Here is a 26650-nt window from a genome sequence, read left to right on the forward strand (position 1 = left end):
ATATTTGAGGGAATTACATGATAGAGCCCGGAAGAAAAACCTTACGGGTTAGCAACAAATCAAAATATCAAATTATTACTGAATAGTGAAACCTCCGGTCAGACATCTCTAACTGGACGTTAGCTGATGGGTGATCTGTGGTCTCCAGGAGGGGCGTATTACGCGGTGGAGTTATTAAGGGTCTCGGCAGACAGCAACGACTGACGAGGAACCCCCGTATTTTAAATGACAATAGTTTAAGAATCTTGGCAGCTTGCTGCCACGAGGGGAAATTTGTAACCAATGCAGCAACCGATATAGCATTGGAGAGTATGACAGTTATTACAGACGAAATGTCCTGTAAGGTGTTAGGGACTGTTATGTACGGATTCAATTGGGTTGTAACCCCAAAAAGTTAACTATTAAATGTGCGAGTGGTGTTATTTAAAAAAACGAATAATGGCAAGTATACACTTCATGCTGTAAGGAAAATGGTAACGGACAAAAGGGGTTTGAAGAAAACTGAGCTATTGTCTCAAGTAAGCCAGGGCTGGCAGGCTACATGGTTCAGTACAATGTTCGCGTTAGTGTAAGGAAGTCAGGAATAGAAACAGGATCGGTTGAAGCTCCTGCAATTGATAAAGCAAGATAATCAGTGGATAATACATGATATCATAATTTACCATTCCCATGAGAAACGGAAAGCATTTCCTACATTAAAAAAAAAACCCCCAGTGAGGGATAAAAGACCTTTTGGTCGCTGATGGATTGAGTTGTGTGCTGTTTCTAAGGGACATGAGGAAGCTTTTACGGTGCTGCTACCCCAAGGTAGTCGGATGCCTTGGAGGTAGTGGGACACACGGACATAGCTATTGTGTTACCTTCCTGAGCGGCGATAGCTATGGTTCACGGTGATTGGACTTGCAGAAAGCACAACACAAAGGGTCTATCGACACTGGTCTGCGAGATGGATGTATTTACCATTGATTTCCGTGCACAGTTTACAAATTATGACATGTACATACGAATGACAAGGATGAGGGATAGTTGCTAGTCAGTACAACTATAAGAGGGATATAAACCCTACAGCAGGATTCAGCTCAGAGTTAGCTCTCATAGCTCAGTCATGGGGTTTTACCTGATGCATGGATTGATAATACTTGTTATTATAATTGTATACTGTATAATCATTGGATGCCTTAATATGTGTTGTAAGCTGGCTATGGCTCGGATGATGCCGATAGACTTGGCCCACCACCACTCACCAAGGTGACATCCCGTTACTGGTGACCATCACACCAGAAGGAAGCTGGAAGGAGAGCCAGAGGCTGTAAAAATGTGATGAGGTGTTTATGTACGGAATACCAGCTCAGTTAAGTTCTGATAATGGGCCCCATTTTATTGGACAGATTAACAAGGAGTTCTGCTCCCCGTTGAGCATACGCCAGCAGTTCCACTGCGTACTGGTCACAGACGGCCGGCTTGGTTGAGAGACACAATCAGACCCTCAAAACCAACTTGGCCAAATTACGAGTGGACAGGGGGTTAACATAGTTTAAGTTGCTCCCCGTTGCCCTCTTCCAGCTGCGGGTCACACCTGCGGGATCGGCCCAGCTCTCTCCTGCCGAGATCTTTTATGGCAGGCCCATTAGAACACCCTGGAACCTGCCTGTTCCCAGACTGGTCCAGTTTCACCATATGACTGAAGAAAGGACTAACTATCTTATAGCCCACACTAAAGCCCTCAAGGAACTCCATAGCCAGGTTCGAGTGGCTCACCCGTCACCGTCCCCATTACATAGCTCGCTTGAAAAATGAAACATCAGTGCAGCCTGGTAGTTATAGAACATAGAACATAGAACAGTACAGCACAGAACAGGCCCTTCGGCCCTCGATGTTGTGCCGAGCCATGATCACCCTACTCAAACCCACGTATCCACCCTATACCCGTAACCCAACAACCCCCCCCCCCCCCCAACCTTACTTTTTAGGACACTACGGGCAATTTAGCATGGCCAATCCACCTAACCTGCACCTCTTTGGACTGTGGGAGGAAACCGGAGACCCAGAGGAAACCCACGCATACACGGGGAGGATGTGCAGACTCCGCACAGACAGTGACCCAAGCCGGAATCGAACCTGGGACCCTGGAACTGTGAAGCAATTATGCTATCCACAATGCTACCATGATGCCCGTAAAGACTGGTGCCATAAAGGTAAAATCAGACCGTGTGGAGGAGGTAGGAAAAGGTTGTAGGGGAGAGAGGAGAAATAGCAAGAGGACGGAACAAGTAAGAAGGGAGGTACAACGAGAATGCAGGTTATCAGGAGGTATACTTACTTCACTTAGGACCCAGAATGAGGGAAACCTGGGCAGCATGAATCTCTTCTACCAAATCTACCACCGCATGTATGGCCAGGGACGGGTTGTCTGCTACCCGAACCCCGCATCGGTGTCTAGGTTATTTTCCGTCTCACCGCTTTGGGTAACTCCCCAAAACGGTGGTTCACTGTCAGAGTTCCGAGCCACCGCCCGAGCAAGTTACTCTTCCTTACGATCCGGGTTCGGCCCCACCAGCTATTTGCCTTCCCCTTCCTCGGGATAACTCCCATTCACAGTATGATAAGCTTCAACGGTGGAGGGCGTATATACCTAGCCACTTCACTCCCAATAGAGATTCCAGGTCATACGAGAATTGTTTCAGCAGTGAGGGGTACGGCTGTTTGCTGGCAGAGATGGAAATGAATATAATATGTCTGTTCTCCACTTGTACTGATCAGAAGTGTCGCATAACCCTGACATCAGGTCAATGCGTCTGTTACAACGCCACTTGTGTCCCGCTGAAGGCAGGCCTTCAGCTTTGTGGCTGGGCGAATCTCTCATATCACTGTGGGGACTAGGGCTTTGCGCATTGCTAGGAAGGCCGAATGGGCATTCCATAGCTGGATAAACTGGGCTACTGGGGGATTCCTGCTCAACCAATATACTGATTGTGATGCTAGCCTGTACACAGAACAAGGATGCTACTTCTTTAATGGCACAGCGACCAATGTTTTGTCACCTCCATTTCCCCGGCAAATCGGTATCGGGACTCTAGTCCCTACCACAGTCCCCTGCCCCTCTGCGTGCGGGCAGTCTCAGCAGAATTCTGCAAGAGGGGAATCCTGAGCACAGCTAGGGATTGGACCAATAGGTGAAATGATAAAAGGAGGGAATGAGGAAATGAACAGAAAGGCATAATGGGTAGTTAGGCCAAGTTAGGAGTAAAATTGTACTGCAATAGAATAAGGAGTTAGGTTAGTGGACTTTTAAACATCAACTGGCATTCAAGGCAGGAAGAGGGGGATGGGCAGTCACTAGGACCATTCTTTGTTGCCAGGGATACTGGGAAAAGGGACCTCAGGCCAGGTTAAGGAATGTGGGGAAAGCCTATGGGAGCTTTGCATTTGCACCGTTGCCTTATTTGGTCGTAAGTATGTGAAACTTGATGCAACTTGAATGTATATGAAATGAGATGGTTTGTCTGCACTCTGGCTGTTGAAGATCCAGGAGACTTGGTTGTGTCCTGCTCTCCCATTAGAGTGAGTCACCCAGCTAGCTGGTTAAAATAAACAATAATTGATACCTGCAAATCCGTCTCAAATTATATTGAGCCCAGACTGGCAGCAAAAGAATCAGGATTGTCAGGTGCAGTGGGCTGGAGCTGGTATACAAATATACCAGGACTTTTCTGCGGAGTTGGCGAGGAGGAGGGCGGCCTTCGGCCGAGTGAAGATGGCACTGTATAACAGCAGGGTGTGGTTCGGCATAGTGTACCCAGCTAAGTTGAAGGTGACCTAAACTCCAAAGGCTTATTTCGAGACGGTGGAAGCAGAAGGACTGGGACAGAAGTGAGAAATGGGACTGAGGATTGGTCTTGGACTGAGGGTAGGGGAGTGGAGGAGTGTATGTAGCTCTATTTTTCACTGCATGTTGTTATGTGTGCTAAATGAGTTGACGGTTCCTATTTGGACAAGTAAGAGTTAGGATTTTCTTTTGCAATGATGGTTCTTTGGGGTTTGAGTGTTTACACTGGGGTTGTGTGTTGAAGAGGATTTCTTTGTTTTCCTGGGACCGGGCAGGAGGGAAGGGATTGGAGGGGAGTGAGGTCTGGACAGGGGCCTTCACATTGGCTAGCTCAAGCTGGCTGGTGAATGGGATTGTGGTGGGGGGAGGGGCTGCGGGCATCAAAGCTTGGTAGAACAGGTTTCAATGGGCCTAGGAGGTCTGAAAGGTTGGGGGAGGGGACCGATACTGGGTGAGGTGTTTTTGAGAGTAAGTGGATGGGAGGATTCTGGGAGGGGCGGGGGGAGTTCGATGGTAACAATCGACGGGGCGGGCCAAGCCCGGTGGGCAGGGCCTGGAGTTATGAAGTTGGTGGATAGGAGGGGAGGGGGGTGGGGGTGAGACACCCCCCGGTTAGGATAGTTACTTGGAATATGAGGGGTTTGTTAGGGGTGGTTTTTCAGGGTCACCTTGGGGCTAGTGCTCGTGAACTTGGAACCGGGGCCCTTTGAAGCCTTTTTCGGGGGGTCGGGCGGCGAGCGGGGGCAGATGTTAGCCTTCACCTCGCTGATTGCCCAGAGGTGGGTCCTATCCGGGTGGAGGTCAGCTTCTCCATCCTGTGACACGGTTTGGTGGGTGGGTGGGGGGGGGGGGGGGGGGGGGACCTACTTGAATTTCTTTGAACCTTGGGAAGGTGAAGTCTCAGCTGAAGGGGATGAAGGAAAGGTTTCACAATTCATGGGGGCTGTTTATTATGCACTTCCGAGAATTGTTTGCTGTTGAACATTAGGGGGGGGGGGGGGGGGGGGGGGGCGGTTGGCGGTATTATTGTTTTTGGTTACACTGTTTACGGATTGTTAATTTGTGGAGATTTTGTAACCTGGAATTTAGGAGTGGATGCTTTGGTCTGTATATTGAACGGGGTTTGGTTTGTGTGTGGGGGATTGTTGCTGTATTTGTTTTTGTTTATTTTTTCTTTAGTTGTTTATTGATGAAAATGTGGAGAATAAAAAGATTTTTTAAAAAAGATTAGACGAACATTTCTGTAACCACCATCATGAGCACCACCTGGTGTTTTGCCTCTCTGGTGCCAGATAAAGGGTTTCATGGCGAGGGTGCAGAATATTCTACAGTGAGACTCCGATATTGTGGTATATATTGGTACCAACAGCATCCAAAAGGCAAATATTGAGATTCTATGATCAGACCTCCAATTAGGGATGGTTTAGCTCAGTGGGCTAGACAGCTGGTTTGTGATGCAGAACCAGGCCAGCAGTGCGGGTTCAATTCCCGTACCAGTTTATCTGAACAGACACCGGAATGTGGCAACTAGGGGGCTTTTCACAGTAACTTCATACTTGTGACAATAAAAGTTATTATTAAGTGTTAGGGAGTAGGACCTCAAAGGGAGTAATGCACTAGTGGGAGTATCAGTAGGATAATAGGGAGGATGGCTGCATGTCCCGAAGCATGGTGCAGGAGAGAGAACTTCCAATTCTTGGAGCATTGGGACCAATTTTGGGACATTGGGCACCTATTTTTTTTAAAAGGACAAATTGCACCTCAACAGGACTGGGACCAATGTCCTTGCAGGGATGTTAACTAGTGTGATTGGGGAGGATCTAGTCTAAAGTGTAGGGTGTTGGACACCTAGATATAAAAGGAGCAAAGGGTGCTTAAATTGAGTATGTTGGATAATAGTAGAAAAGGAAGCAGTGAAATATTAGATCGGGCAGACTAAGAACAATAACATGGTATTCAAAGACAGCTTTAGAATGCATGTATGTGAATGCACACAATGTGGTGAATAAGGTTGGTGAGCTACAAGCACTGAGCCTTGTGGGGAATATGATGTGGTAACCACTGAAACATGGCTTAAAATGGTGAGGACCGTGCACTTAATATTCACAGATACAAAGTGTCCAGAAAAGATAAAGAAGGAAGGAAGGAAGGGAGGTGGGCAGCAGTACTGAGTAGGAATGACATAATGTTGGAAAGAGAAGATGTCATTGAGGGGCACTAGCACAGAATCCATTTGGTTAGAATGGTCAAGCAAAAAGGATATGATTGCACAACTAGGGGTATTCTATAGACCTCCAAATTGTGAGAGACAGACCAGCAAATCTACAGGGAAACCACTGAAATGCATAAGAACTGTAGAATGGTGATATTGGAGGACTTGAATGAGATAACGTTAGAGTAAAGGATAGGGAGCAGAGGAATTTCTGAAACCTGTTCAAGAGAAGGTACTTTGTCCAAATAGGAAGGAAACATTGCTGGATCAGGGGTTGGGAAAGGAGATGGGCCAAGTGTCTGTGGGGAAGCACTTGGGTAAGCGTGATTATCGTGTCATGAGGTTTAGATTAGGAATAAAATAGAGCAAGGAACAAAGAATTTCTAAATCGGAAGAGGGCTGACTTCTCTGGAATAAGAGAAGATCGTGCCAGGGTAAAATGGAAGCAAAAACTGAAAGGAGAAACAGTAACAGAACCCATGGGTGATCTTTAAGGAGGAAATGTTTCAAGGACAGGCTAGGTACATTCCAACAATGGCAGGGAAGCTAAACCCAGAGCTCCTTGGACGGTGTAGGAGATAGAGAATACAAAAAATGGGTGTTCGATGCATGTCAGGTGAATTCTCTAAGTAAGAACCAGGACAAATATAGTAAGTTGAGAGGGGAAGTGAAGAGGAAAATAAGACTGGCAAAGAGGGAAAATGAGAATAAAGGGACACTTGAAATAAAAGGGAAACCAAATATCTTATACCAGCTTGTAAATAGTAAGAGGGTAGAATAAGGCGGCTGGGGTCTATTAGGGACAGAAATATTGTTAGGAACACAAAGGTAGTTTTAAGGGATTTATATTTGTATTGGTAAACTTTAAAAATAAGGTATAGCTTTAAGTGGGTTTAATTTAATGTTTCTGTGCCTGGAAGAGTAAAACCTATAGCTAGATTCATGTTGGACAAAGGTGTTTGTACATGTTGAGGTTTGTTCAATTCAAACTGTGCTTCTCTGGTGCTTAAAGAAGGTTGTAACATGAAATTAAAGAAGCTAAGCAGCAGTATGTGACCATTGCTTAGCAACTGTGGGCCCTTTTTAGGTAGAAAGGCTTTTTGAATTTAGTTTCAACTGAATACGTTGGCAGTTAGAGATAGGACACCAAGGAGTAAACATCTGTCAACTCTGACAGGAAAAGACAGGCTGGACAAGGAACAGGAGGGCACAAAGAGGCAGACTTCCCTAAGAACCAGATAAAGTCCAGGGAATTGGGACAGAAAGAATGTCTTAGAAAGACAGAACATGGAGAACAGAGACTCAGAAGTTGAACAAAGTATTGTTCAGGGGAATTCAAGGGAAAAGCACAAAATGTTCTGATTTAAAGAGAGATCTGCAGTAACCAGATTTAAAATGGACAAGCAGATTTCAGAGGTAAATCAAAAGTTTAGTGCCATCTTAACAGAGTCTTAACAGAATGTTAAAGCAATTATGAACAATTGGTACAACAGTGAAGACAAAGAATTCCTGAAGGAGGAGTTGTAAAACTGGATGCCAGATTCCTGGCTAAAAGTGGAGCGGAAGCTTTGTTTGAAAGCATAGTTTGAAAAACCTGGGCTGGACTTTTGCAATACAAACAACTGCAAAAGCATTGTTTAAAAGAAAATTTGAAAGTGTGTCTTTTTGAAAGTGGAATTTGAACTCCTCGTGTGGAAGCCATAGTTCATTGAAACAAGGTGGCACACGGTATAATAATCAGCTGGTGGGATTTTGAGGAGAAATCCACAGACATTCACTGGGATTCAGAGTGAAGAGTGTATTTGACCACAGCCAATCTGTGTTTAAAGGGACTTTGTATTACCGAGACCATTGTAGTTTAAGATATACTTTGTAATCCACGTTAACATTGAAATCAGTGTATATTTGTGAAGCTAAGGGGGAGTAAATTAATATTTTATCAAAAGCTAACTTATAATGTTTACATTTTTTTCTTGTTAAAATTAACTGCAGTCCTGTAACTCTGTTCTCCATGTTTTCCAAAACAAAAGTAAAGGTTACAGTATTTTGAACCAGGGTTCAATTCTGGGATATTCCCATCCAGTTATAACATCAACTGGGATTGTAACAATATAAATACGTTTAGTACAGGGAAAGTCTTGAATACTTAATGAGCACTTTGTGTTGGTGTTTACTAAGGAAGAGAATGCTGAAAAAATACTTAGAGTGGTCCAGGTGGCTTGAATTACAAGTTGCTTTCGGAAATGAGGATAGAAATAGCAGAATTGTGTGCCATAATTTTCTAGTCTTCCCTAGATATGGAAGAAGTGTCAGAGGGTTGGAAAGTGGCAAATGTAATATCCCTATTCAAGAAAGAATGCAAGAACGTTACTAGTTCCTGAAGGCCAGTTGGTTTAACATCAACGGTGGGTAAAGTTTTTTTTTTAAATAATAAAGGAAGGAATTAAAAGGGCCCTGAAAAAATTTGGGTTAATTAAGGAGAGAGAGCGCAGACTTGTGAAAGGCAGATTGTGTTGACCTAATCCAATTGATTATTTTGATGAAAAAGTAACAGAGAAGATTGATAAGGGGAATGTAGTGCATGTTGACTGTATGGATTATTACAAAGCATTTGAAAAAGAACCACAAAATTGAGGCTCACAGATCAGAGAAGGGTTAGTGTCAGCTTGGATTTTAAAAATAGATTTAAAGACGGATTACAGCAAGTCGTGGTAAGCATTTGATTTTCAGACTAGAGGATGATAGACAGTGATGTTACCCAAGGGTCAGTGCCAGAGCCACAATGACTTGGATATTGGAACACAGAGTAAAGGTTCAAAACGTGCCCTTGATTCCAGATATGAAGGTATGGCAAATAGTGAGAATGATGCTAATTGACATAGATAGGCTAACGTAAAGGGCAGACAATTGGCAGATGGAATTTAATACGGGAAAGTGTGAGGTGGCACTTTTTGACAGCGGGGATAGGGCGAAACAATATAGACTTAAGAGTTCCAGAGAGTTTGCAGGAACAAATGACCTGGGAATTTGTGTGCACAAATCCTTGAAAGTGGCAGCACATATGAGAGAGCAGTTACAAAGCATGTGGGATTGTGGACTTCATAAATAGAGGTCTTGAGTACAAAGGTATAGAAGTTATGCTGAAACTTTATGAAGCTCTGTTTAGGGCATAATTAAAAGTATTGCCTACAGTTCCAGCTACCAGTAAAGATGTGAAGGTCCTTGAGAGGATGCAGAGCAGATATATCAGATTGGTTTCAGGGATGAGAAATTTTAGCCACAAGATTAGGTTGGAGAAGCTGGGGGTGTTTCCCTGAGAGCAGAGGAGGTTGTTGGGTTACGGGTATAGGGTGGATATGTGGGTTTGAGTAGGGTGATCATGGCTCGGCACAACATCGAGGGCCGAAGGGCCTGTTCTGTGCTGTACTGTTCTATGTTCATCCCGGCTCTGGGTCACTGTCCATGTGGAGATTGCACATTCTCCCCGTGTTTGGGTGGGTTTCGTCCCCACAACCCAAAGATGTGCAGGGTAGGTGGATTGGCCACGCTAAATTGCCCCTTAGTTGGAAAAAGTGAATTGGGTACTCTTTTTTTTAATTTTTAAGATAGAAACAGAGGCAATCAATGATTTCAAAAGAAATTGGATGGGCACCTGAGGGAAATAACTTACGGGGTTACAGGAGGGAAATGAAACTGACAGGATTGCTCTACAGAGAACCAGTGTGGACTCGGGCCAAATGGTTGTCTCATTTTCTGTGATAATTCTATAACTCTAATGATTTTTGTCACTTTAACAAGGTTATCATAGCTGACTGCCCATGTGTGTCCTGTACACAAAAAACAGGACAAATCCAACCCAGCCAAATACCGCCCTATCCATCTACTCTCCATCATCAGCAAAGTGATGGAAGGATCATGGAGCAAAAATCTACCTCACCAGACCAATTTGGACTTATGCAAATAAACCAAACCTGACGCAGAATTGGGCATCCTGGTGAAGTAAATGTTTTAGTTTGCAGAGTACAGAAGGTCTAAGTAGGAAGTCAGGATTAATTTTTATACTCATTTCAAGACCTTGCTGTTGAAGTAAATTTGAGGGTGGCACAATTGCACTACTGCCTCACAGCGCCAGGGACCCGGGTTCGATTCCGACTTCGGATGACCAGTTGGGCGGAGTTTGCAGGTTTCCTCCGGGTGCTCCAGTTCCCTCCCACAGTCCAAAGATGTGCAGTTTAGGGCGATTGGTCACGCTAAATTGCTCCTTAATGTCCAACGGTTAGGTGGGGTAAAGGGGACAGGGGATTGTGTTTAGGTAAGGTGCTATTTCAGAGGGTTGGTGCAGACTCAAGGGCCAAATGGCCTCCTTCTGCACTGAAGAGATTCTATGACTTAATGAAGTGTATTAATGTATCTCAGCTTTGAAATATTAAAAGCATTCAACAAATGTTTGAACCTTTAAACTGTGGAGTACACAGAGCTTAAATAGAGGGATAGAAAACTCCTGACAAAGTTACAAAAAAGAAAGACAATTCTGAAGCAAATGCACCAGCAAGCATTCCAGAAGTCTTGAAAATAAATATTTTTGAAAATCCCAAAGTAGTACCTGAGCTGCAAAGCAGGTGGCAGTACTGAGCCACTGATGACAACGAAAGTATGTGTTCCAAACTGAAAATGGATAAAAGACAAAAGCAAGATTAGAAAATGTAGATTTGGAGCTGAAGAACATGGAACAAATAAAGAAAAACGGCAGATACCCCAAAATTCCTGAGAACCATTGAATCGCTGAGAAATGAAATGGAATGGCTAAAATGGAAATCAAGAACCTAGACTGTGAAGTTCTAACAAAAGAGTGCAGAGTCTCAAACAATCTCAAACAATTGGCAGAAGTGCAATTATAAAATGTGTGCTTGAATTATGCTCTGCAAAGAAAAAACTGATCAGTGTAGAGAGGAACTATGATAAGGAAACCCAGAACTGTCAGGAACACTGGAATGTTGCTCCCAGGAATAAAACACTTGAAACAAACTGAAAACACCAAAATGATAACCTTCTAGAATCAAGGGGTAGGGGATGGTAGAAGTAATGAAAGTATGCTGAGTAAACACGAAGGCTTTGTAAATATGTTGAGTAAAGACTGGGAGTGGGGTGGGGGGCGGGCGATGCAGTATAAGGGTCTAACATAGAAAAGATTAACATGGGACTGGGTACAGTGCCATCTCCAGTGTGATTTCAAGGAACTCGAGTCTAGAGCGCAGTCTTGTACTAGACAGAAACGTGTGTAGTGGCGGGCAGGGTGACAGTTCATAGCTTAGACCTTATATTGGAGATATGTATGTAGTTACCAGTCATTATTGTTAAACTACACAAGACTCAGAACCTCATCATGAATGCTACCACAGGGCAGCACGGTGGCCTAGTGGTTAGCACAACCGCCTCACGGCGCTGAGGTCCCAGGTTCGATCCCGGCTCTGGGTCACTGTCCGTGTGGAGTTTGCACATTCTCCCCGTGTCTGCGTGGGTTTCGCCCCCACAACCCAAAAATGTGCAGAGTAGGTGGATTGGCCACGCTAAATTGCCCCTTAATAGAAAAAATAATTGGGTAATCTAAATTTATAAAAAAAAAAATGAATGCTACCACACTGCACACATCTTCCACAGCCACTCACTTGCCTTGCTTGTGGTCTCCATGGACTGAAGGACTTAACTGTCAGTTATAGTCATCTCTGACCACTCCCCCCTTGACCTGCCACAATTCCTTGCCCCTCGCCAATCGTTGTGAAAGAAACCACCCTAACCCGACTCACAAACTCGCTCTCTAACTTTGTCTGCAGGGGCCTTCCATTCAACACGACCCCTTTGATGCCTGAAAACACTAGATCGTCCTTATCTCTGCCTCTGTATTTGTTTTCCACAAATTGTTAATTGTCTCCAATCCCTGTCACCCCCAACCCACCCCTCCCAACCATGTACAACCCCCAGGCACAGCATTCCTCTTGCATAACTAGCAAGGTCATCAATCATTGCATTTAGAATTGACGAAAAGTTGCGACACAGACTGAGGCCATTTGGCCCGTGATGTCAGTGCTAGTTGAGGAGCACCCAGCTTGATCCCACCTTCCTGCACTATGTCCGCACCCCTGCAGGACACAACTCTCATTTTACATTTTATTTGTACTTCAGTATTTTAATAGCTATTCAGCCCAATTGACCCATGGTGTTTATACTCTATATGAGTACCCTCCTTCATTTAACCAAAACAGCATAACCTCCTATTCCTTTCTCCCTCATGTTTTATCAAGCTTTTTCTCAAACACATCTATACCAATTGCCTCTGCTGCTACTTATTATTTTGACAACATTTCTAGAATCTGAATATGCTCCAGTATACAAATGGATCACTCAGCCTGTCAAATTAGTGCCAGTTGTTGCCTTCATGAGCACCTAGTCTAATGCCACTCTCCGGGCACTCCTCCAAATAGACCTCCAAGTGCTTTTTAAATGTGGTCGAGTGTTGCCTCTACCCACCCTTTCAGACAGAGTGTTCCAAGTCCCTACCACCCCCTGGATGATAAATGGTTTCCACATCTACCTTCTGATCCTTCCTCCAAATAATTTCATCCTGTGTCTTCGGTTTTTGATTCTCCTGCTGTGTTATGGATCGATTTGGTCTATTTTACACTCATGATGAGATTTAGCCGAGGTGTATTGAGGAAGTCGGATTTTTAAAAATTAATTCTTAGGTACTGCATTTATTGACGCAACTGAGTGGCTTGCTAGGTCATTTCAGAGCACAGTTAAGAGTCAACTACATTGATGTGGGACTGGTGTCACATATAGGTCAGACCTGGTAACAATGGCCAGTATGTTCCCTATTAAGACATTAGTGAAACAATTGAGTTTTTGCAACAATCATCCAGCTTCTTGTTCCTTTTCACTGATGACAGCTTTTTTTTCAGAAAACTGAAGTCAAATTCTCAAACTGCTTTGGTGGACTTTCAACTCTTGTTCTTTATATTAGCAGTCTAATATAGCTACTTCAGTACTGTAGATATGCTGTGATAGTTCATTAATTATTATAAGAATTTGTTTGACATGCTCCCGGGGTGTTTTAATATTAAAACCTTTCCAAACGTTCGTGTCGATCAAATGATCGCATAATCCAAGTTCTTTCTGTCTGTTTATTGTAACTTGTGAATTGACAGCTACCCAATAGGGTTTTAATAGAAAGAACACTGTTTTAATTTACATTTTATTTGCACTTCGATATTTTACTTAAACTGGCATTCCTTTAAACATCAAAGAATTAATAATGTAGAAAACAACAGTGACGTGTTTAATGTACAACATCTATAAAAGGCTATTCAACCCAATCAACCCATAGTGTTTATGCTCTACATGAGTCTCGGAGATTTACGGCACAGAACCCATCATGTCTGTGTTGGCCATCAAGCAACTATCTATTCTAATCCCATCTTCCAGCAGCCTTGGTCCGCAGCCTTGCATGCTATGGCATTTCAAGTGCTCATCTAGTTGCTTCTTGAATGTTGTGAGGGTTCAGGCAACAAGTTCCAGATTCCCACCACCCTCTGGGTGAAAAAGTATTTCCTTAAATCCTCTCCAAATCTCCTGCCCCTTATTTTAAATCTATGTCCCCTGGTTATTGACCCATCTACTAAGGGAAAAGATGCTCCATTTCTACCCCATCTAATCCCTCATAATTTTGAACACCTCGATGAGGTCCCCCCTTCAGCCTTCTCTGCTCTAAGGAAAACAATCCCAGCCTCGCTTCATAGCTGAAAAGCTCCAGCCCAGGCAACATCCTGGTGAATCTTGTCTGCACCCTCTCCAGTGCAATCACATCTTTCCTATATTGTAGAAACAGAACTGCACATAACATTTCCAGCTGTGGCCTAGCAGCATTTTATACAGCTCCATCATAACTTCCCTGCTCTTATATTCTGTGCCTCGGCTAATAAAGGCAAATATCACATATGCCTTCTTAACCACCTTATCTATCTGTCCTGCTGCCTTCAGGGATCTTTGGGCATCCACCCCAATGTTCCACTGATGCTCTGTACTTCCAAGCACCTTACCGTTCATTGCAAATTCCCTTGTCTTGTTAGTCCTCCCAAAATGCATCACCTCACACTTTTTTCAGGGTTAAATTCCATTTGTCACTGTTCTGTCCATCTGATCTATCTCATCGTCCTCGCCATTTGCCACACCACCACTTTTCGTGCCATTTGTGAACTTACTGATCACACTTCCCCATTATCGCATCTAGATCATTAGTGTACACTACAAACAGCAAGGGACGCAGCACCACACACAGGTTGCCACTGTTGTCCTTAATGGGCCCTATTCTTTCCCTGGTTACGCTTTTGCCCTTAATATACTTTTAAAGTTTCTTGATATTTTCCTGTATTATGCCTGCCAGTGTTTTTTCATGCCCCCCCCCCCCCGATCCCCTAATTTATTTTTTAAGTACAACCTGCACTTTTTATACTCTAGAACGTCCACTGTTTTGAGCCACCTGGGTTTGCCATAAACCTCCCTTTTTTTCCTTATCCAACATGGCAGTAACACTCCCAGGATGCCCAGGAGGCACCAGCAGTGCCAAGGTACCACCCTGCCCAAAGGGCATGCAGTTGGAGGCTTCCGATCCCCTCGGAGACCCCAACGAGTGTCGTTCCGTCTGGTCCCCGTTTGTGGGTACCAGTGTTGAACAGCGCTCGCCCAAGGTCTGCAAGACAAAGGGGATATATCCCAAAGCCTCAGGTACCTCGGGAATCTGCACATTAGAGTAAGGTTTACTGCCTCGCTTTAATATGCAGATTTGCCAAAACGTGATCCCGCCACAACGGGTTGGATTTACATCGCAACGTCTTGCAGGATCGTGTTGGATCTTGCAAGGCATTGCGAGCCAGGTAGATCCCTGCTTCGGGGTCTTCTGACTCTTATCGGCGCCGCTGCGCCGCGATGAACTGCTTTTCTGGTGCAGCATGGCCATTAATTTGCGCCCCTTATTTCCAGTCCATCTTTGTCCTTTTCCATAACTACCTTAAATCTTACCAAGTTATGGTCACTGTCACTAAAATGCTTCCCCACTGACACCTCTACTAGCTGTCCAGCTTCATTCCCTAAAATTAGGTAAAGTAACACCCCCACTCTTGTAGGACTTTCAATGTGCTGGCTCAAAAAGCGGCGCTGGAAATATTTTAAGAATTCCACCCCTTCTGGGCACTTTCACACTTTACCTACCCCGGTTAATATTGGGGAAGTTGAAATCTACTATTATTACTCTATTGTTTTTACACATCTCAGATTTGTCTACATATCTGCTCTTCCATCTTTCCATGACTATTTGAGGTCTATAGTAGACTCCCAGCAAGTGATTTAGTCATAGTCATAGAACATACAGTGCAGAAGGAGGTCATTCGGCCCATCAGGTCTGCACAGACCCACTTAAACTCTCACTTCCACCCTATCCCCGTAACCCAATTACCCCTCCGAACCTTTTTGGTCACTCAGGGCAATTTAGCGTGGCCAATCCACCTAACCCGCACGACTTTGGAGTGTGGGAGGAAACTGGAGCACCCGGAGGAAACCCACGCAGACACAGGGAGAACGTGAAGATTCTGCACAGACAGTGACCCAGCAGGGAATCGAACCTGGGACCCTGGCGCTGTGAAGCCACAGTGCTAGCCACTTGTGTTACCGTGCTGCCCACCCATTGCCCATTGGATTGCTCCCATTTTCTCTCAATTTGTTTTTAAGTTCCACCTATATGGTCTCAATTGAAGACCCTTTTAAGATATTTCCCTCATCATTGCAGTAATTGATTCCTTGATCAAAATTGCGATACCACCTCTTTTAACCCCCACTTCTCCGCTTGAACACTCTATAACCTGGAATATTGAGTTGTCAATCCTGCCCCTCCCACAACCATGTCTCCTTCCACCCCTCCTTCATTTAACCGGAACAGCATGATTTATTCCTTTCTCACTTGTGTTTTCTAGAGTTTTCTCTTAAATGCATCTATGCTAATTGCCTCAACTTCTACTTATTGTCTTGACGACATTTTAGAATTTCTGGAAACAGTGGATGCTCCAGTATACAAATGGACAATTTGGTCCAACGGTTCTCTACCAGTTGTTGCCTCCTTGAGCCACCTAGTCTAATCCTACTCTTTTTGCACACCAACCCCTGCCAACCCAGCCCATAACCTTCAAAGTTCCTCTTTTTCGAGGATTTTATTGGAATATATGTATTCTGCTTCAATAGCAGTTTGTGCCAAAGAATTCTACATTCTAACCAGCCCTTTAATTCTTTTTCATATTTCCGGTTTACCAAGGCACAAAGGGAAACCTCTGAGCAGTGGAGGCGATGCAGAGAAGGGCCACGAGGCTGATCCCTGGTGTCAGAGGACTGAGTTGTAAGGAAATATTAGAAAAACTTGCACCCTTCAGTTTTTGAAAGTAGGTGAATGAGAGGACACATTATCGAAGTATAGGAAGCACTAGATCGAGTAGAAATAGTTTGCCCTGAGCACTATTCCATCACGGATGGAGGGTAAAAAGACAAGCTGACACGAGGACTGATGTCAAGAACTACTTCACACATACAGCGATTAATACTTGAAATGGTCTCTGGAGGTTGAAGTATCAATAAAAGCTCAGGAACCAATTGGGCTCTATTTACGTGCTAATGGAGGAGGGACTGTAGACCCTTCGGGGAAGATGAGGTAGATTGACCAAATGAGCTCCCACATCTGTATTAACCTTAATGAACACAAAGGACTGGCCGTAATATTTCCTTGCCCATCCGCAGGACATCACAACGTCTGATAGCCATTGAGTTGCTTTTTACAAAAGAAAATGCTTATATGGGAAACATGGCAATCTATAAGATGTAAATGATGAGTTAATCAGTTTGGTGGTTCTTGGTTGAGGGATGAGGACAGGCCAAAACCCTGCTCTATAAATAGTGTTAAAGGCATTTCCAACAATGCAATACTCCCTCAGTATTGCATTGAAATGTCAGCCCAGATTTAAGACCTGAACCGTGGCTTGAACCCACAACCTTCTAACTCAAAGGCAAGAGTGCTACAAATTGTAGTAGGGTTGTCTTCATTTAATATATGTAACATAATAATCTTTATTGTCACAAGTATGCTTACATTAACAATGATATGAAGTTACTGTGAAAAACCCCTAGTTGCTACATTCCAGCGCCTGTTCGGGTACACAGAGGGAGAATTCAGAATGTCCAATTCACCTAACAGCAATTCTTTCGGGACTTGTGGGAGGAAACCAGAGCACCTGGAGGAAACTCACGCAGACATAGGGAGAATGTGCAGACTCCACACAGACAGTGGCCCAAGCCGGAAATCGAACCTGAGACCCTGGCACTGTGAAGCAACAGTGCTAATCACTGTGCTACCATGCCGTGCATAGTGGGAGCTTCACAACACTATCTCCCACAATAAGATCAATGTGTCGTCTTCTGTGTCTCAAGCAAGTTGTCCTTTACAAACAGATGGCTTGTGAGCAGTCCAGTCCCTTTCCTTTTGTGCATCTGTTACATGTGGAATCTTACAAATTCAAAATTATAATAGAGCGACCGCATGGAAAAAGGACTTCACTGAACAGTTAAATTGAGGAATGAGCCTAAAGTTTGCTGTCAGTGTAGTGATATTCCAGTGCTAATTTCAGCTAGTGATTTTGAGGTAGCCAAAGTCTGCATGATTCCCAGTCACTGAAATTGTTGTGATCCATGCAATTCCACACACCTCATTCTTGTGGCAAATTCTTCCATGACCTTGCCCCTCCCTATCTTTCTAACTTCCACCAGTTGTACATCTCTGAGGAAGTCTGCATTCATCCAGTTTTGTCATCTTCTGCACCCTTGATTTTCATCATCCAATCGTTGGCAGCCGACCCTATACTCTGGAAGTCCCTCTCTTAATCTCTCAGCTGCTTTCCTTCAAAATGCTCCTTAAAGCATACTATTTGCTCAAGCTTTAGCTTACCTGTTGCCTTTTGTACACGCTGTCAATTTTATTTGATTACCCTCCTGCAAAGCACCTATGGCATTTTACTATGTCAAATATGCTACATAAATGTAGCATTCTGTAACAATCCTTATAAAACTTTTCAAAAACATTATTGATCTGCTCCGGGGCCACCACTAACTTCCCAATCTTGTCCCCAGTCTCCTGCCTTATCCCCATCACCCGATTCCCTTATTAATCAAGAATCTATCCATCTCTGTCTTAAAGACACTCAGTGATTTGGCCTCCACAGCCTTCTGCGGTTGAAGAAGCACTGATCAAAAAAAATGGAGGGTATTGCATCTCACTCTAAACCTGTGCCTTGTATGTGGCAGAAGGGCTTTGAGGAATCAGGAAGTGCCACTGTTGCAGACTACCCAGCCTCTGACCTATATGCACACTGGACTAGCTAATCCATTTAAGTTTCTGGTCAGTTGTAACCACCAAGATATTGATGGTGGAGTATTAAATAATGGTAATGCCATTGAATGCCATGGAATTGAGTAAACTCTCTTGTTGGAGATGGTCATTGCTTAGCACTTCATGCAAATATTAGTTGTCACTCAGCAGCCCAGATTTGGATGTTGCCCAGGTCTTATTGCATAGACCGGTTCATTATCTGAGGAATTGCAAATGGAACTGAACACGTGCAATCGTCAGTCAGTATTCCTACTACTGACTTTTTGAAGGAAGGAGGAGTCATCGATAGAACAGTTGAAAATGGTTGGTTTTAGGACACTGCTCAAAGAACCCCTGTAGCAAAGTCCTATAACTGAGATAATTAGCCCCCAACAACCACAACCATCTTCCTTTATGCTAGGTATGACTCCTGCTATTGGAGAGTTTTCCCCCTAATTCCCATTGACTTCCATTTTACTAGGTCTCCATAGTGCCAAACTCATTCAAATGCTGCCTTGATGTCAGGGGCAGTCACTCACATCTGACCTCTGGAATTCAACTCTTTCACCATGTTTGGATCAAGGCTGTAAGAAATGTTCAAGCCGGAACCCAAACTAAGAATTGGTGAGTTAGTGCCCCTTGATAGCATTATCGATGACCGCTTCCGTCACTTTGCTGCTGATTGAGAATAGCTGCCGAGGCAGTCTTTGGGCAGACTTGATTCATCTTCTTTTTCTTGACAGTACATACCTGAGCAATTTTCCACTTTGACAGGTGACACCGCTGGTTATAACTGTACTGGAGCAGCTTAGCTAAAGAATCGGTTAGATTTCAGTTCTTCACTACAACTGGAATGTTGTCCGAGCTCATAGTCTTTTCTGTATTTAATGCACTCAGCTGTTTCTAGATATCAAATCAAGTGAATTTACTTGGCTGATGACTGTTATCTGCAATGATGGGGACCGAGGAAGAGGCTAAGTTGGGTCATCAACTTGGCACTTCTGTCTGAAGTTTGTTGTAAATGCTTTTGCCTTGTTTTTTGCATTTGCATGCAGGATTCTGCCATCATTGAGGATGGGTATGTTTTGGAGCCATCTTCTTTTAGTTGTTTGATCACCCCATCACAGGAGGGGAGCTTTGATCTGATCTCTTGGCTGTGGGATGGCGTACTTCTCTATGTTGCATGCTGCTTCCACTATTTAACATTAATGTTGTAGATTCACCAGGTTGGTTTTCATTTTCAGGTATGCCAGTTGCTGCTCCTAGCTTGTTCTACACTTCGCATTAAACCATGGTTGGTCACTTGGTTTGATGATAATGGAAGAGTGAGGGATATGCAGGACTATGAAGTTAGATCTGAGCTGCTAAACCTGTTCTGAATCTGCCCATTTAATGCAGTGGTAGTATCACACAACACAATGAAGGATGTCCTCAGTGTGAAGGTCAGAATTTGTCTCCATAAGGACTGCAGTCAAATCTACCAATACTGTTATGGATAGATGCATCTTATACAAGTAGATTGATGAGGATAAGTTGAGTTTTTTCCCTTGTGGTTCTCTCATAATTTGTCATGCATCCTTCAGGACTTGGCCAGCTAGATCAATAGTGGTGTTACGTAGACACTCTTGGTGATGGCTATTGAAGTCATCCACTCAGAGTATATTCTGTGCCCTTGCTGCCCTCAGTGCTTGTTCTGCAGTCAGTGGTAACCAGCAGCAGGCTTCCTTGCTCATGTTATCCCTGATGCCATGATATGTCATGGGGTCTGGAGCCAATATTGAAAATTATCAGGCGACTTTCTCTTGACTGTTTAGTGCTGTGCCATCACCTCTCGTAGATTTGTCCTGTCTGTGGGCAGGATGTATCCAGATATGGTAATGGAGGAGTTTGCAATGTTGGCTGAAAGGTCTTGATTCGTTGAGTATGACTACAGGCTGTTGCTTGGCTAGTCTGTAAATAACTCTCAGGGCAACTTTAAAGGATTAACCAGGCTGAATGCACCTTTGTTATGTTCAAATCTGATGCCAAAGTAGATGCCGAGGGGTCCATCTGATTTTATTCGTAGTGTTATTATTTGTTAGTGATTTGAAACATAATATGCTAGTCCATTTCCGAGGGTAGTTAAATGTCAACCACATTGCTGTAGGCCTGCAGTCATACTTAGGCCAGGTATGCAGATTCCCTTCCCTCAAGGTTATTAGTGAACAGTTGTGTTTTTCCAACAATCCGATAGTTTCATAGTCACCATTACTGATGCTAACTTTCTTTCCAGATTTATTTAATTAACTGAATGCAAATTTACAACTACCATGATAGGATCGTGGATTATTAGCTCATGTTTTGTGGTCCAGTAACTTAACCACTGTCTATTCTGGGAACCCCATATCTTCATTTTGTCCCTTGGTGGTGAATCCACAGACATGCAGGTAGCTTTCATGTGTATAATGGCAGTACCCCTATTCCTTTACTATCTCACTTCAGCCTCTCTCCATTGCCTCTGTGCTGTCAGGCTGCTTATTTCAAAATCCACAACCTTTCATCCCACCATTGTCAACCATGTCTTCAGCCATCTACTCTGGAATTCTCTCCCTAAACCACAACCTTTCAACTTCCCTCTGCTTCTTTACAAATTTCCTTAAACATACCTGTGGTGGCTTGAGACATACACTGGAGGCTTTCAGTAATAAACAAAGGGGTTAATTGATGAAAGGCTGTACCTGTAGTTAGATAACAGGTACAGAACATTGTACAGAACAGGTCTTTACACGTCAGCTCCCTGCTCCATACTGCCCAGGATCCTGCTCCCAGGACCCAGCGCAAACTCCCCATTGGCCGGGGTTCATGCCCTTCCGCGGAATTGGCTCCGAACTGGTTGCATCGGCCATGGAGCCCACCCTCTTAAAGGGGCCACGCTACCACAACACCGTTCTTGTAATGTACATTTTTGCTCTGTCTCTGCTGTATTCCTCATCTGCCACTCTCCACCTTGCCTATCACTGGTACTATCATTTCATTTTCCTTCTGCTGCTGCACTCCTACCTATCTGCCATTGCTCTATTCTCCCTATTCCTTTACATTATTGGATATTGGTATACGTTTTGTAGTGTTGTTTATTATGTATTAGCTGATTGTCTTACCATGGAGTATGCAAATGCAACTATGTAAGACTTCCAAAATTGTTCTGAAATGTATTTTGGTTTAATTTTTTTTAAATAGAATTGGAAAATCTGAGTTCAATTCAATTGGCAATGTTTGTTGATTAGAGGATTCTTTTACAAAACCTAATTGCAGCATTTTAGCTAGGAGCATGAGTAAATATTTTTGAATAAATAGTTTGTTGTAATAACTCTCATACTTGTGACATATTTAAGATTTGATTTCCCAATACAGCTGACAATACTTTCCTTCCTTTGCAGAGTATAGGAAACTTGGAAATGGGACAATCACTGTAAAGAAACAAGTACCCTCCCCGGAAGCGCTGAAGGTGCTGTATCAACGAATGCGATACGAATACAACTTTTATAACTATGTCAAGGATGAATTCCATTTATTGAAACGGAAGTTTGGCTTGAAGACTGGAAGCAGCACTCCAAATAAAAAGTATGAGATTTCATCTCAGATGGAAATTGCCAGGCCTAGCCATGAAGATGATGACGACACATGGTTGAAAGATATTTATCGATGATAATAGTGAGCCACTTTTTGGGGGCTTCTATGTGTCCTGTACATTGGACAGGAGATACTGCAGTGGTGGTCTGTTCTGGAGATTAGATTAACATGTTCACAATTGCAGTCAGTCTTTGCCAGGCAGATGTTTGTAACTTACACTTTTCATGCTATTGCATGATTTTTATTTTTTTTATTACTGATGTTTCTTTACCAACTGCTGTACCAGCAGGTGAGACACTTTCAATTACTATATCCGCATATTAAAATATATATTGAATGATATATTTAGTTACTTGTTTTAAAAAAATGTAAAGAAGATAACACACTATATCTGAGAACGGTACTAATCCAGTTAGACAGTAGCTCATTTTCCTAAACTGCTGCACCTTCCGATGGAAGACACCATCAAAGGAAATACAATTGAACAGGGGCATTTAAGGAACTGGATTTTGTAGTCTTTGCAGCACTGTACTCACATTTGTGATTTGTCAGAAAATAAATACTTTGAAAGCATTATAACAGCTGTCAGACCAGACAAAATCCAAGACTGTTTGTTAGTTACATTGCCCTTTTTTTTTCTGGCTTTTGTCTATTGACAAATCTAGGTCTGATTGGATATAATTTCATAGAATCACATAACACCTAGACGACATGGGCTGCAGCGGTTCAAGAAACCAGTTCCCCGTCACTTTCTCTGGAGCAATTAACCATGGGCATTAAATAATAACCTTGTTAGAACCTTAGTTACGCCATACTTGGAGTATAGTGTTCAATTCCGGTCGCCACACTACCAGAGGGATGTGGAGGTTTTAGCGAGGGTGCAGAAGAGATTTACCAGGATGTCGCCTGGTATGGAGGGCATTAAGTTTGAGGAGAGGTTGAATAAACTTGGTTTGTTCTCACTGGAACGAAGGAGGTTAAGGGGGGACCTGATAACGGTCTACAAAATTATAAAGGGCATAGACAGATTGGATAGTCAGAGACTTTTTCCCAGGGAACATGGGTCAATTACTCGGTGGCATAGGTTTAAGGTGCAAGGGGCAAGGTTTAGAGGAGATGTATGAGGTAAGTTTTTTACTCATAAAAAATTTACCTCATTTTTACGAGGGTAGTGGGTGCCTGGAACTCACTGCTGGAGGAGGTGGTGGAAGCAGGGATGATAGTGACGTTTAAGGGGCATCTTGACAAATACATGAATAGGCTGGGAATAGAGGGTTACAGAACCCGGAAGTGCAGAAGATTTTAGTTTAGACGGGCAGCATGGTCGGCACAGGCTTGGAGGGCCGAAGGGCCTGTTCCTGTGCTGTACTTTTCTTTGTTCTTTATTAGAAATTCACAAGCCCAGGAAGGGATAATTAAAATATATCCAGCATAGAAACAGACCATTCAGTCCGGCATGTCCATCTCTTTAATTTATTCTCCAGTCAAACTTCCCCCATCCTTGCTCATCTAACTCTGACCAGCTTATCTCTCAGAAGCTTTTTTTTTTAGCTTCCCCTTAAATGCATCTATAGTATTTGTCTCAGTGACTCACTATCTTTCACATTCTCATCACTCTCCTTGTAAAGAGGTTTCTTCTGAATTTCCAATTACATTTCTTGGCTTATATGGATGGCCTCTGATTTTACTCTTCTCTACAAGTGGAAACGCTCTAACTGCTTCTACTCTATCAAAACCTCTATCTTACCTTCGGAAGGAGGGAGCACCGGACCTGCGAGGGACACATTGTACTACAGAGAATTTAAAGACAGCTCGAAGCTCAGGGCCTGCACTTACCTTTGGGGGGAGGGAGCACCTGACCTGCGAGGGACACATTGTACTGCGGAGAATATAAAGACAGCCCAGAGCTCAGGGCCTGCATGTACCTTCGGCAGGAGGGAGCACGAACTGCGGAGAATATAAAGACAGTCCGAAGCTCAGGGCCTGCACTTGCCTACAGGAGGAGGGAGCACCGGGCCTGCAAGGTGCCCGTTGTACTACGGAGAATATAAAGACAGCCCAAAGCTCAGTTCCTGCACTTAATTTCGGCAGGAGGGAGCACCGAGACAGCCTTCGCGAGGATCAGGAGGTGTTCAACCAGAGCGCTGGGATTCAAGAAATAAAATTAACAGTGACATCACAGGAAAGCGGTAAGCTGATTGGTGAGTAACTGATACTAGAGACTGTGTATAAATAGCTGTAACTGAAAGAACTGAAAAAGAATAACAGTTGGGGAACCAAGTTTGAAGAATAAAGTGAGTCATTTATAGTAGAAATCAAGTGCTTGGAAATATATAGTTAACTAATTTAATTTAGTAAGTATTTATTTTAAAATTAATGTATTAATATGTTTGAGAAATGACAGCGTGAGGGGTAAAATGCTTCACTTGTGAGATGTGGGAGATCCGTGAAGCTTCCAGCATTCCGGACAACTACATTTGCAGGAAGTGCACCCGATTACAGCTCCTCACAGACCACATGGATCGGTTGGAACAGCAGTCGAATGCACTTAGGAGCACACAGGTGGCAGAAAGTGTCATAGATTGGTGTTTTAGAAATGTGGTTACACCCAAGGTGCAGGAAGATAGATGGGTGACCACAAGAAGGGGCATGCAGTCAGTGCAGGAATCCCCTGTGACTGTCCCCCCTCTCTAACAAGAATATAGTTGGGGGGTTGGGGGGGGGGGGGGGGGGGGGGGGAAGAGGAGGGAGGGATGGCCTATCAGCCTTTGCGTCCCTAGTAGCCCGGCGAAGGATTTTGCTACAGTGGAAGGACGCGAGGCCCCCAAGCGTGGAGACCTGGATCAATGACATGGCGGGCTTTATTAAGCTTGAGAAGGTTAAATTCGCCCTGAGAGGATCGGTGCAAGGGTTCTTTAAACGGTGGCAACCTTTCCTCGACTTTCTGGCTCAACGATAGGGTACTGGGACAGTAGCAGCAGCAACCCGGGGGGGGGGGGGGGGTTGGGGGGGGGGGGGGGGTTGGGGGGGGGGGGGTTGGGGGGGGGGGGGGTTGGGGGGGGGGGGTTGGGGGGGGGGTGGGGGGGGGGGGGGGGGGGGCGTTGATTATGTTAGCTTATTTTATTTAAATTTGATTTATCTAATTTTAATTTATGGTTAAGTTCTCTTGTTTGGGGGGGGGGTGGGGGAATGTGATGCATGTGATGTTACGGTATGGGGGGAATTGTGGGTGTTATGGGGCTGTTAGTTGCATATTACTGCTTTTTGCTATACTTTTTGTTATATTTTCTGCAAAAAATTCCAATAAAAAAATTAAAAAAAAAAAAAAAAAAAAAAAAAAGGGATGGCCTATCAGGGGAAAACAGCAGCAGCAGACAGAGCAGTGGCAACACGGCTGTCTCTGTTGTTAAGCAGGGAAGGACAAATCGCAGAAGAGTAATAGTTATAGGGGACTCTATAGTCAGGGACACAGATAGGCACTTCTGTAGACATGAAAGAGACTCCAGGATGGTATGTTGCCTCCCTGGTGCCAGGGTCCAGGATGTGTCTGAACAGGCAGCAGGCATCCTGAAGGGGAAGTTGAACAGCCAGAGGTCGTGATACATATTGGTACCAATGACATAGGAGGAAGAGTGATGAAGTTCTACAGCAGGAATTCAGGGAGTTAGGTAGAAAGTTAAAAACAGGAGCTCCACGGTTGTAATCTCAGGATTACTCCCTGTGCCATATGCCAGTGAGGCTAGAAATAGGAAGATAGTTCAGCTAAACAGCTGGTGTAGGTGGGAGGGTTTCAGATATCTGGATCATTGGGATCTCTTTCTGGGTAGATAGACGGGTTGAATCTAAACAGATGGGGCATAAATATCCTGGCTGCGAGGTTTGCTAGTGTCACACAGGAGGGATGTGTGGCAGGGGGGTGGGAACTGGAGCAATAGGTCAGAAGGTGAAATAACTGAGGGGGATCTAGACAAAGGGCCAGTGAGACTCACAAGTAGAGCAGGCAGGGAGATGTTGCTGAACACAGCAGGACTGGTGGTCTGAACTGCATTTGTTTAAATGCGAGTAGTATAACAGGTGAGGCAGATAAACTTAAGAGCTTGGATTGGTACTTGGAACTATGGTGTTGTTGGCATCACAGAGGTTTGGTTGAGGGGAGATCAGGATTGGCAGCTAAACGTTCCAGGATTTAGATGTTTCAGGCGGGATAGAGGGGTAAGTAAAAGGGATGGGGGAGTTCCACTACAGGTTAAGGAGAATATTACAGCTATACTGCGGGAGGACACCTCAGAGAACTCATACAAAAAGGCAATGTGGGTGGAGCTCAGGACTAGGAAGGGTGCAGTCACAATGTTCGGGGTTTACTGCAGACCTCCCAACAGCCAGCGGGAAATAGAGGAGCAGTATGCAGACAGATTTTGGAAAGGTATAAAAGTAACAGGGTTGTTGTGGTGGATGATTTTAACTTCCCCTACATTGACTGGGACTCACTTAGTGTTGGGGGCTTGAATGGTGCAGAGTTTGTAAGGAGCATCCAGGAGGGCTTCTTGAAACA

General features: G+C 44.0%; 1 protein-coding gene across 2 annotated transcripts in view; it reads left to right on the plus strand.

Moving 5' to 3' along the window:
• usta (uronyl 2-sulfotransferase a) overlaps positions 1-22674 on the plus strand; it is a 109892-nt gene extending 87218 nt beyond the window's left edge. For both annotated transcript variants that reach the window (XM_038805273.1, XM_038805265.1), the window contains one exon: positions 21906-22674. In XM_038805273.1, coding sequence (XP_038661201.1) covers positions 21906-22174 — 269 coding nt within the window. In that variant the 3' untranslated portion in view covers positions 22175-22674. The remainder of the gene's footprint in view (positions 1-21905) is intronic.
• The last annotated feature ends 3976 nt before the right edge of the window (positions 22675-26650 follow it).

Source organism: Scyliorhinus canicula, chromosome 1 (genome assembly GCF_902713615.1).
Source record: "Scyliorhinus canicula chromosome 1, sScyCan1.1, whole genome shotgun sequence".
NCBI classification, from domain to species: Eukaryota; Metazoa; Chordata; class Chondrichthyes; order Carcharhiniformes; family Scyliorhinidae; genus Scyliorhinus; species Scyliorhinus canicula.